The following is an 11,774-nucleotide window of genomic DNA, read 5'->3' as shown; positions in this document are numbered from 1 at the left end:
GAGAGATAGAAAGGGAGAGACAGAATGAGAGAGAGAGTGAGAAAGATAGAAAAAGAGAAAGGGAGAGAGTGAGAGAGAGAGAGAGAGAGAGAGGGAGAGAGAGAATGAGAGAGACAGAGGTCATGGATCAGCAAGTGCAGTCATGTTTTCCTGAGAATGCAGAAGAGGCTCAAGGACCCTGGTCAGGCCCTGGGACGCCGGGACACCAGAAACCAAACGGGCCTGTGTTTCTCACTCCACAGATTACACTTCGTGACCCTAAGCAAATGCTTCAACCTCTGCGACATTTGTTTCCTCACATGTAGAACTTCCCTGCCGCTAACACAGCTACCACCACCACCATTACTATTGCTGCCCCCACTGCCCCTGCTGCAGAGAGGTAGGAAAGTGTACGGAAAGCACTCGGAACAGAGCCGTGGTGGAGCCGACAAGCCAGAAAGGAACGATCTGGATCGCCGTCACCACAATGGCCTTTTGCAAGATTTTTTTTTCAGGGCTAAGAGAAGCACCTCCAGGTGGCCACTGTTCAGGCCCCATTAGGTTTAACATGAATTTAAGAGGGTGTGAAGTAGAAAGTCTTTTACTGGGGTCAGAGAGAAGGCTCAGCAGTCAAGAGCACCCACTACTCCTTCCGAGAACTGGGTTCCATTCCCTGCACCTGTATCGGGAGGGCCACAACTCTCATTAACTACATACATTCTGGGTGGTCCAACGCTCTACGCTGGCCTCCACGGGCACGGGCACTAACTCTGTTCAGGGTCAGAAGGCAACGCTTGTATGGTGCTAAGTCAGGAGTCAGGGCTGCCGGACAGCAGTCTGCCTGGCTGTGCCAGATGTGAGCAATGGGATGCTCGTAGAAGAACAGAAGTTTGTTTTTTTTCCTCTAGCAATTTCAGAAGGACCAAATATTTCTGCCACTAGTGCATGAGAAAATCGAGAGTTAGGTGGGGCACATGCCTAAAATCTCAGCACTTGGTAGGTAGATGAAGGAGGATCGCACAAGTTCAAGGCCAGCCTGGTTATGTGGTGAGACCCTATTACATCCCCCCCAGCAACAAAAAAAACTCCATAAGAATGTTTAGCTTGAAGCAGTCAAGTACTGGAGATCCTAAGGAAATGCTCATGAATTCGGTTGGGGTGTCCTGAGACACAAGTGGTGGTAAGGAAAGTATGGAAATTCGGGTTCTCCCTGTCCACCGGTGACTCATCTGGTCAGTGGTGTGGGCTGTCCTGCTGTCTGTAACCAGTCGGGTTATCTCAGTATGTTTCATCCAGTTATTTAAATCAAAACATGCTAAGAATCCGGGGGAACCCCCCCCCCATAGCAGATTGCTGAGGCCAAACTTGACCTCAGAATCACAGGATCCACAGGAGGTTTGGGTGGTCCAGGAGAGACGCAGACAAGTAAGAGCCTACCTGGCAGACACAGCCTCTAACTTGAGTGTGCCTGTAGCCACAGTATTTACTATCACAGACAATAGGGAGCTAAATCCCGGGGTTACTTTGGAAAGCATAGATTTCCATACACACTCCTTTTGATTGCCATGTCCTTCTCTGGCCCTGTCGGCAGTGGAGTTCCTAGGAGTTCTGTTACGGATGATTAAATCCAAGTCTCCAGTCACCAGTCTGCAAGAGTCGGTCTGGGAGTGAACCCAGCCACATAAATCTTCTGTTCCAAGCTACTTCGTCCCACAAAAGAAAAACCAACAGCTGGAGTAGAAAAAATTGCCTTTGGGATCGAACCCAAAACTCACACACAACAACCAGAGTGTAACCAGGCAATAACTTTCCCCGTTGACCTTGACACAAAACCCGAACTCCGCTCCTTCTAAGAGAATGTGCTCAGGGAAACAGAGGGGGTCAGGTGAAACCTTGTAATTCATAGCCCAATCTTGGTCCACATTTGAACTGATTCCTGTCCATGTTCTTCATAAATACTCAATTGACTCAATTGTCTGTTCCTTGGATGGTAGGAGAGGCAGGAAGTCGTCTATGGAGTATTTTGAGGGCAAAACTGTTGAGATTTGTCTGCAGATAATTTTAGTCACTTGGGCAATAGCTTCGTTTACAGCATGGATCCAGATTAGGTTAAATTTAGTCTGAATTTGGAATTGAGAGCTATATTATAGTTACAGACAGGAGAAAGGGAACATGATGCCCCAAGTTAAAATAAGCTGCCTGAATGTCACAATCTGGTCACACAGGAGTTCTAGAGAAGTCAGCCAAGACAGACCTAGACTGATTTTGCCTGACTTTATTTTTTTTTGGGGGGGGGCTGTGTATATGTGTATGGTGTGAGGATATGTGTACATGTGTTCATGCATGTGTGTGTGTGTATCTGTGTGTCTGTGTACCTGAGCACATGTATATGAAGGCCAGAGGTTGATAATCCACCTTATTTACTGAGGCAGAGTTTCTTGGGGGAACCCAGAACTTGCTAATTTGTCTAGTCTAGCTAGCTATCTTGCCCTGGGGAATCTTCTGTCCCTGGTTTCTAAATGCTGAGATTACAGGTGGGATCACCACTCCCATCCAGCATTTCCGTGAGTGCTGGGAATTTGGATGTAGGTCCTCACATTTATGGAGCAAGTGCTTTATCCGCTGATCCGCCTCCCCAGCCATGATCTTGCTGAATTTTTAAGGAAGAGACGATGACACCGATTCTAAAGGATTCTATTGGGGTGAGTGGTAAATTTGGGGGGTATTGTAGATATACAATGTGATCACCAGTTAAGCAAAACTCCCACCCCTGGATAAACATTAATGACTTGGTTGTGTCTCTTTTTTTCGTGGCTTTCTGAAGCCAAGTGCCTGTCACCCCTCGAAGAGAATACTTGGTGATTTGGTTAGAATTACTACTCCCCATGGACTTCTCTTAGTGTCTTTGGTGACATACATGTCCATTCCTGCCTGGTCCCGGGTGGAGAAGAGGGACTCATTTCATTGTTGAGGAAGGGCCTGGGCTGGTAAATAGTCAGGGGTGCCCACACTGGGTCCTGTCTTTCTGTGTCACCTCCCCTTACCCACAGGGGAAAACAAGGATATCTCTCACTTACCCACATGATTGGCAGCCCCATTCTGCCGCTCATTCTCATCCACTTGGCATTTCTTCTTGGCAATCTTGTGGAGAATCGAAGCCTTTTCTCTGAATCTCCCTGAAGCAAGAGAAAGCGGCAGGAAAGAGACAGAGTGAGGGGGCAGGATTGCCAGCGCAGGGCTGTGGCCTCTCCACGTAGGCTGCATCACAGCAGGGACCACAGACTCTATCCACCCCAAATGTCTTTCAGCCTATGTGGAGGGTGCTTTCTTACCTCTGTGGACACCTCAGCCCGGTTCTCTGAGAGCTGCAAGCTCCAAGCTGCTGAACCATAGGGGAAGGGTGGGACTTGGCCCTCTGTCTTCCCTCCCAAGTGCTCACAAGTGCAGGAAAACATCAAACATCTCCCCTCACAACCTCTGAGATCCCCAGTGAGACTGAAGATCCAGGGCTGCTTTGGAATTAGATGCTCTGCCCAGGTTTGCTTTTGACAATGGCCGGGAAGGAAAGCCAAGCCCAGCAATCCTTCGGCTTGACTTTGGTTTTCCAGCGTTTGTCATTATTGCAGCTTCCAGGAGTCAGGGCCAGACACCACAGCTCTCCAGAGAAGCTGAGTCAGCTGCGAGGAAAGCAGCAAGGCGGCAACTGATCTCATTTGGGGATTTAGGGCAGAGAATGACCAACCGAACATGTTGGTGATGAGACACTTTGGGAAAAGGTGCTGGGGAAAAAAATATATACCATGCTCAAAGCAATCACTGTAAACAACTGTGCCACAAGTGAAGCGCCTCGTTTCGCCTTCGTTATTGACGTAACTGATGGGTAAATGCATGTGTTAAGCACACAGAAGAGGCATGCAAAGTGTAGCGGTTAGGGGGACGCAGCGCATCTCCCTCTTTTAGTCTTTGATTTTCTTCCTTGGGAACATTCAAGGTACAAAAGATTCTCAGTTTAAACTGATTACTGCCTAGATTCCTGCATGATGAGTTCCTCAAAATATCCTCAGTCCCACAATTTTCTACTGGGCTTTTTTTTTTTTTTTTTTTTTTTTTTTTGGTTGGCTGTGTTACCTAGCAGCGTCTTATCGGGGGATCTCATTCTGTTTTTCAAGATAGAAGCAAATTGAATGAAAATGTTTCTCTTGGAGAGTGCGTCCACCAAGGCTAGGCATGGCAGGGGAGCACCCAGGCCTCTCCTTGTTCCATGTATGGGAATCATGACAGGTTAGAATGATGTGATAGAACACGTACAGGTCTATATTGAAGGTGACACAGGATGGGGTCGTTTCTGCTCAGAGCTTCATTGGCCACTAACCTACCCCCCTTTTTTTAAATGTGTTTTGAGCATTATTATAAGCTCATGGATTTAAATTTATTTTGTGTTTCAACCCATTGCATTTTTAAAACTTTTTTTTTTTTTTTTAATTGGGGAAGGCATATGCATGCCGCGGCATACATGTGGAGATCAGAGGGTACCATGTGTGTCCCGGAGATGGAAGGCAGGTTGTCAGGCTTGGTGGCCAGCACCTTTACCCATGGAGCCATCTTGCCAGCCTTTACCTACATTTCCTATTGTACAAAGGTGTCAGTCTAGGCCGTGAGTGTGTTGCACAACTGTGCTCTCCAGGCACGGGGGGTGGGGGTGGAATGAGAAAGAGAAAGTAGGTTAGAACGTGGCTTGGAGTGCATGGTAGCTCACTTTGATGGGCGACTTGATTGGGTGCGTGATATCGAGGCGATTAGCGACCCACTGTGTCTGTGAGTGCCTCTTCTGGCCTCACATTGACGGTAGGCCAGTGGAGGTAGGTGGCACTGTGGCAGGCGTTGGAGGGACATCTCCAGTTTGCACGGAATAACTAGATTCTAGCGTTTGCCCGTTACTTCTCTTTGCTTCCAGGCACTATGAAGTGTAGTAGTACCAGCCTTTGCCACAGGCTTCTACTGGCATCATGTGCTGCTTCCCCTTGGTCCTGAGGTGAGGGACCAGATGATGAGGGATGAAGGCTCTGAACCCGGGAGCGAGAACAAAGCTTTGCCACTGTGATGGAGAACTGACTAACTCAGACGCCACAAGGGATGGGAAAGATGAGGAGATGGGCAGATGTCCATTCTGGCAAGTGCTTTGAACTTGGGCTTCTGTTTAATCTCCACGGTAAACTGTGGAAAGAAAAGGGTGAAGGAGAGACACTCGGGGGACTAGGAAAAGGAGCAGGTCAAAGCGAGCATGGAAAGGGACAGAAGAGAAAAAAGAAGGATATGAAGGAGGTAGGTAGGGAGGTGGTGGCCTGGTGGTGGCCCAGCTGGCCGTGCGATGCTGGGCACTTCCTGGCTACTGGGTGGAGTTATCTCTGGGCACTAAGCAGATGGGGAGAATGTCCTTTAGGACCCTGCAACTTTAAGCCTAAAGGGGTTACTCTGCAAGAAAGACAAGCTCAAGAAGTTCCCAGATCATGTGTTTTGTACCCAGAGGTGGCAAAAGGAGGTTCTGCAATTTCCCTGCAGCTTCTGCTAACTGGCGTGTATGTGGGATCCACCTTTGAGCTCAGATCAATTTGAGGCCTATGCAATAAAAAGATCAAACACACTTTAAAACCGCATATGGCAGAGCAAGAAAGTAGACAAGGGTGCGGAAAAAGGAAACCTGTGTAGACTAACCTAGCTCCAATCATGCCCTCAAGTCACGCATCACAGCAGACGAGATGCTCTTCCCAGCACCTCTCATGGCTTGCCCATGCTCAAAAGATTCCTTCCTCAGTGGATGCATGTGTCAGAGAGAAGTGATTTAAAAATGGGCCCACAAACACGTCTGGTTGTAGCCACTTATTTTGCCATGAACATCTTTCAATACTGAGTGGGCCATGCCTGGTGTGGCTTTCTCAAATTCTACAAGAACTTTGGGAGATAGCATGGGAAGGCCTGGTGGGGCCGGGGTGCTGTGTACCTTGTGTGTCGCTGTTTCCTCAGCTGCAGTGGGTCTCCTCAGTTTCTGTGCTATTGAAAGAAGGACCTGCTCTATGGCCTTTTTCTCTTGGGGTTTAGTCACATGTGCCGCCTGGCAAAGCTGCCCAAGGCTGGCAAGGAATTCTCAAGTTTCTTTCCTTCACGTTTGTCCCCTGATCTTGTTTAGTCCCACTGTTCTGCCCTGGTGACTACTCTCATTCAGAGTGCTGATGACGGCACCCTTGTCTGAAGGGGTTTTTTTTTTCTCTTGAAGTTTAGTTTTCAGCAAGGGCCACCTCCAGCACTCAGCAATACACTTCTGAAGGTGGAAGGGAGAGCCCGACAAAGCAAGGTCTGCTTGGTTCAGCCTGTTGGGTTGGTGCTTGAGTTTCAGGGAATCCTCTGAGAATCGCCTCTAAGTGTTAGGTCCACATTTCGGTGGGGGCACGGAGGGATGGGCGTAAGAGACTGCCATACCGTAGCTTTGTGTCTGGCAAGAAAGAATTGAGACTCCTTTGAATACTTTTCAAGGTGAGCCATGGAGTGATTTTTTTTTAGCCTGGTTCAAAGCAGCCTTAAAAATATCCTTTGCTGGGGTGCAAACCCTGAAGGTGTTGTCTTTTTATATAGCCACAGATATTTGTATACTTAGAAGTCTCGGAAATAGCAGACTGGGCTCGGATCGTGAGGCACCTACGTCAAACCTGGTACACAATTTTAGTATAGTTTCGTTTGATCTGAGATGTACAAGAGGACCAGCTGAGTGTCCTCACAGGAGGGTGCGTGAGGGGGTGGCCAGGAAGCTTGGAAGGAAAAGAGGGGAGCTGAGGGCTTCTTGGGAATGAGGCTATTTAAGAAACACAGTCACCCAGAGCCTTGGCTGGGTCCCTCCAAGCTAAAACAGAAGTCAGTCCCATGTGTACTGTAAGACAACCTGGAGGTTTGTGCACTAGAGGGGAGTAGGCGTGGCTTCTGTCCTGCTGTTAATTCATTAAAACTGCCCCCTGGAAATCCCTTCACTTTTTCCCACCAAGCCTGAAATAGGCACTTGTCAAAGGGGACTGTTTGGGCTTGGGGTCAGATCCAGACTGTCGTAGCCTGAGCATACAGGAATACAGGAATATAGAGGGGAAAAGGCACAAAAGAGACAGATATAAAGGAAGCCAGTCACTTGGAGAGAAAAAAATGAGAAAGAGGGGGTAGGGGAGAGAAAACTCGGAACAAGTCTTTTCAAGTCTATTTCTGTGTTTTCAATTCTGCCTTTCCTGTCTCTTTCTTTGAAGTTCAGGGCTTGGCAGGTAGCTTCGAAGGTCAAAGGGCACGCGAGCTCTTGCCCCCCCCCATCCCCGTGCCCCATCTATTATTGCTTCTTCGTCTTTCCTTGCGAAAACTCTGGAATCAGGCAGACAGGCCCTCCTCATTCTGACATGGCTTTGACAGAACCGAGGTGGTGTCACCCGTCCTCCCAAGAGCCTCTCTTCCCCCCTACAGCCATTCATCAGCAAAAAACAAAAACATTCTTTTAGCCCACTTCTCCTTGAGCCCTCACTTCTGAGTTCCACCAAGCCGCTCCACAGGGGCAACCCAGCCAGCTGGTGTGGCCCCTCCCCCTTTCCTCTCTGTCACCCCGGCACTCTCAGGGAGAGACACACTAGGTCCGCAGAGGATCTCCAGGTCGGAGTGAACGCCCAGGACCTTACAGCTGCCTTCGGGACTCCATCTAATCCCTGACCACGCTAACCTCGTCCCCACGGCCCTCTTGCTCTGCTGTACCCAGGCTAGCCCCTTCTCTGCACCCTGAGAACACTGTGCCCCTTTATATACCTTAGCGCCGAGGCACCGACTTGCCTGCTCCGCGCGAAGCCCCTCCCTGCACCCTCCTGTCCCTCTTGCCCCCAAATCAGAGGCTCACTGTTGCATCTTCTTCTAGTATCTGTTCAAATGTCACCATCTCACCCCGGCTTCCCTGAGCAAACCTTCTCTAGCGTTTCCTATCCCAGCTTCTTTCGGCAGAAGCAGTTAGTCCCATTACTATTATTACTGTTGTTTATGCATTGCTTTCTATGGGTGAAAAAGCTGGGTAAAGGCAGAGCGTTTTACCACCGTTCCTCCTAGTTGCCCTCAGCAGAGCTCAATAAACCTTGTGCTCATGGTCTTGAGGCAAGTAGATAAGGTTAGACTTCCTATTGACCTTAACCTAAACTCTGTCCGCACGGAACCTCCCAAGGTTATAGCAGTGGTGACAGAGAGCTCTCCCAAGCTGAGAACTTTCTATTGATAACTGGGGTACCGTGAGTACTGATGGCCCAGGGATGAAAGGCGGGGCACACACCATGTTTCCCCATTCTGTGAATTTCCTGCACCCTGAGAACACTGTGCCCCTTTATACCAAATAGGACTCCTTGGGATGTAAGCCCCCAAATAGGACTCCTTGGGATGTAAGAAGAGGTTTTGGAGTGTTGTGAAGACCTGGAGAGAAAAGACTGTGTCCTGCCCCTCCTTTACTAAGTGGCTAGTATTTATGAGGGGCTAACCTGAAGGTTTCTCTGTTGTCGACTTTTTCAGCATCATAGTCTTGTGTCAGCTTCCCACGCACTTACCCATTCTCACCACTAGAGGGCAGACTTCACTGAGAAGGGGGCCTTCTCCCAGCCATCATCTATGCCTCAATAATGCCAGGCTTGGGAGATGGAGAGATGGCTCAGGGGTTAAAAGCAACAGTTCCAGGCTCCTCAGCTGCACACTGCAATGAAACTCTTCCTTTATAAAATGGCATTCCCGAGAAGCTTCCTCTCAAGCCAGTCTTGAAAATCTTAAGCAAACCTGTGCTATGTATTCGGTAGTGTTTGGTGGGTTCATCTGGTACCCCTGGAGATTCAGCCTGGATTCCTGGATCCTTCTCGATGGCCAGGATGGGGTGAGTGGAAGCTCAGGGAATAAAACTGAAAAGGCAACCTAGCAGCTAGGACGGACGAATGGATCATTCCACAAACTCCGAGAAACAGTAATTTCTTAACAGGCACTGGCTTGATTTGTACTCTTTAAAGGAAAATGTTAGATACTTTTTAAAGCCTCTAAATTATTTATTCCATTGTGAAATTCATCAAGTAAATCATGTAGTAAATTATACTACATTGACATCAATGAAGCTAAACTACTATTGTAAACCGTCTTTAATCAGTTGTGAGTGAACTTCATAGTAGAAGTGCTCAACATAACTCAATTGTCGTTACACCTATAGGTAGATCTGTAACAGATGTGAATGCACATCTGTCCGATGTGAATTTATGATCCTGCCTCTCTGAGCTGGTTACGTCATCATGAGCATACTTTCATAAACACATTGAAAATAGTTCCAACGTTTCATAACTGTTGGCATGTAAATGCTGACATTTCTGTTTCTAATGTTCCCAGTCTGCAGACTTTCCTCTCCCAGACTCTGGATCATCTTCAGTCTGCAGTGTCTGCCTCTTCTCTCAAGTTCAGGGTCATAATACAGCCCCTTCTGTGCCTTCACTTCCGCTGGCACTGCCCTCTCACTTTTCTGCCTTGCAGGCACCCCACTTGGACGAGCTGGCTATGCTGGTGCCCGCGCCCTTAGTCTCCTTTGTTTACACATGAACTCTGCACCTGGTGTCCGTTAGCATCGCTCTAGGGACCAGTCCTTGGGAACCAGTCCTTGGTTGTTTTCTGCCTCCGCATGACCCTGATTTCTCTGTAGCATTTGGCTTCCCTTACCCCAACCTCAAAAATCATCTTTAATTTTCACAACCCTTAAGGGACTTCTTTAAATGCCAGTAATCCTCAGAGCCCCTCCTGGGCCCTCTTCCTCATTCTCTCTTCTCCCCAGGGGACCCAATTGCTTGCTACCTGAGTGTCCATCACTCAGACCCTGTTCTCCAGAAGACTCAGCTCCACTCAAACACTCCTCCTTCCTAGGCAGCTGCTCCTCTCCCTGTGCCATCCGTTGTTGATGTCTATACTCTAGTCTTCTGCCCCCGGGGCATCTTAGCCATCTCTCCTGGGCTAACACCCCATCCATGCCAAGACGTTTGGACTCTACCTGTGACTCTAGCATGCTAAGTCTCCTGGGCTGCTGTTGGTTCTAGCATCTTCACTGGATCCCAGCGTTCATCGTCCCTCCTGCATCCCCACTTATCTCCCACATGGCTCCCAATTCTCCACATGAAGTGATCTTTTCTACTCTGCCAGGTTCCGAGACATACCTTCAGGGATCTCTTTCTTCCATGTCAGCACATTGCTATCTGCCCTATGGTGGTGTTCATCAGAGACCCTTCAAGGTATTTTTCTGACCTCCCTAGGCAGCACAGGACAGGGTATCAGTCCCCCAATGCTAGGCTTGCTCTCTGGGGGTTTGTGGATATGGTCCCATGACTATAAACAACAGAGAGAGATGCAAGTGGGTTAGTGATGAGGACCTGGAATTGTTTCAAACTCAATTCTCAGTTTACTTCTGGGGAGAGGGCAAGAAAGAGGCAACACCCATGGCAGAAGCCTCAGGGGACTGCTTAAGTTCACACTTTGGTAGATTTCCAAAGTTTAGCAGGGCTAATAGATGATGTTGTCAGCCTCAGAGCAGGTCTTTACTGCAGTGTTTCAGGAGAACTGGGGCTGCTGGCCAGACTGGGGAGCTGATGCTCACTAGCTTAGCAGGGAGCTTTCTCTGCTTCTGAAACTTTTCTCAGTGACCATTCCCAGCTGCCAGACAAAGCTGTGGCTCAGGCAAAGAGGACTCGGATTTCTGAATTAGATGGGCCTGCCCATGGAGGCTTTAACATTTGCCTTGGTTCCCATTGCCTGGGTCCTTGGAGAGAGCTAGGGGAGGAATGGATGAAGAGTCAGTGCTGATAAAGTGGGCTGCACACCCCGGGACCCACCAACGTTTAAGTCAAGCACTTTCTAACAGGTGGTGAGGTCTTGTCCCAGGCAGCTCATTAAGGCTCACACCTGCAGAATGTCTTTGCAAACTGGCTAAAAAACCCAGAAACTAAAAACATCAACAACAATAAAAAATCCTTTGTACTGATGAGGAGTATATCACCCAGTGATTTATCCCGATGTAAAAGTCATTAGATTTGTTAAAACTTCATCTACAGAAGCCAATGGTATGTGGCTTTCAAAATATATCTGTTGCCACCCAGATTTCTTGTGTATAAGGATTGGCACTTACTTTGAGTTCCTAGTTTTTTTGTCTCTCCTTCCCACAACAATTTTCAATCCCCCTCTACTTTACACTGCAGTCTGGTACCTGCAAATCTTGTGGGCTTGCAGCAAAAATGCCAGCACAGGCCAGAACTCTGTAACTCAAGTTGTAGAGGCCCATGACTAAAACGAGAGAATCCAATTCATCTTAGAGTTAATTATAAGAGAAACTTACCATGCTTAAGTAACATGCCAGCTTCCTTTGGAAACCAGTCCTTCCTTTTTTCCTTCCTTCTTTCCTTCCTTCTTTCCTTCCTTCTTTCCTTCCTTCCTTCCTTCCTTCCTTCCTTCCTTCCTTCCTTCCTTCCTTCCTTCCTCTAATTTATTTTAAGATCACAGGTGTTTTGCGTGTCTCTCTGTCTGTACAGCTTGTGTGTGTCTGGTACCCATTAAAGCCAGAAGAAGGCGTCAGGTCCCCGGAGACTGGAGTTACAGATGGTAGCGAACTATGGGAACTGAACACAGGTCCTTCGGAAGAGCAGCCAGTGCTCTTAACTGCCGAGCCATCTCCCCAGTCTCTCTTTCTCTCTTTTCAGAGAGAAGGAGACAGAGATCCAGGCGTGTTAGGGGAATAA

At 48.2% G+C, this 11,774-nt stretch overlaps 1 protein-coding gene across 3 annotated transcripts in view; it reads right to left on the bottom strand.

The window, feature by feature from the left end:
- Positions 1–11,774, bottom strand: part of Slc24a2 (solute carrier family 24 member 2) — a 249,380-nt gene that overhangs the window by 35,438 nt on the left and 202,168 nt on the right. For all 3 annotated transcript variants that reach the window (XM_050157376.1, XM_050157375.1, XM_050157373.1), the window contains exon 4: positions 3,057–3,155. In XM_050157376.1, coding sequence (XP_050013333.1) covers positions 3,057–3,155 — 99 coding nt within the window. The remainder of the gene's footprint in view (positions 1–3,056; positions 3,156–11,774) is intronic.

Source organism: Alexandromys fortis, unplaced genomic scaffold, assembly GCF_014885135.2.
Source record: "Alexandromys fortis isolate MF-2015 unplaced genomic scaffold, M_Fortis_MF-2015_v1.1 scaffold_64, whole genome shotgun sequence".
NCBI lineage: Eukaryota > Metazoa > Chordata > Mammalia > Rodentia > Cricetidae > Alexandromys > Alexandromys fortis.
Note: the sequence above shows the minus strand (reverse complement) of the source record. Positions and strands in the feature narration are given on the sequence as shown.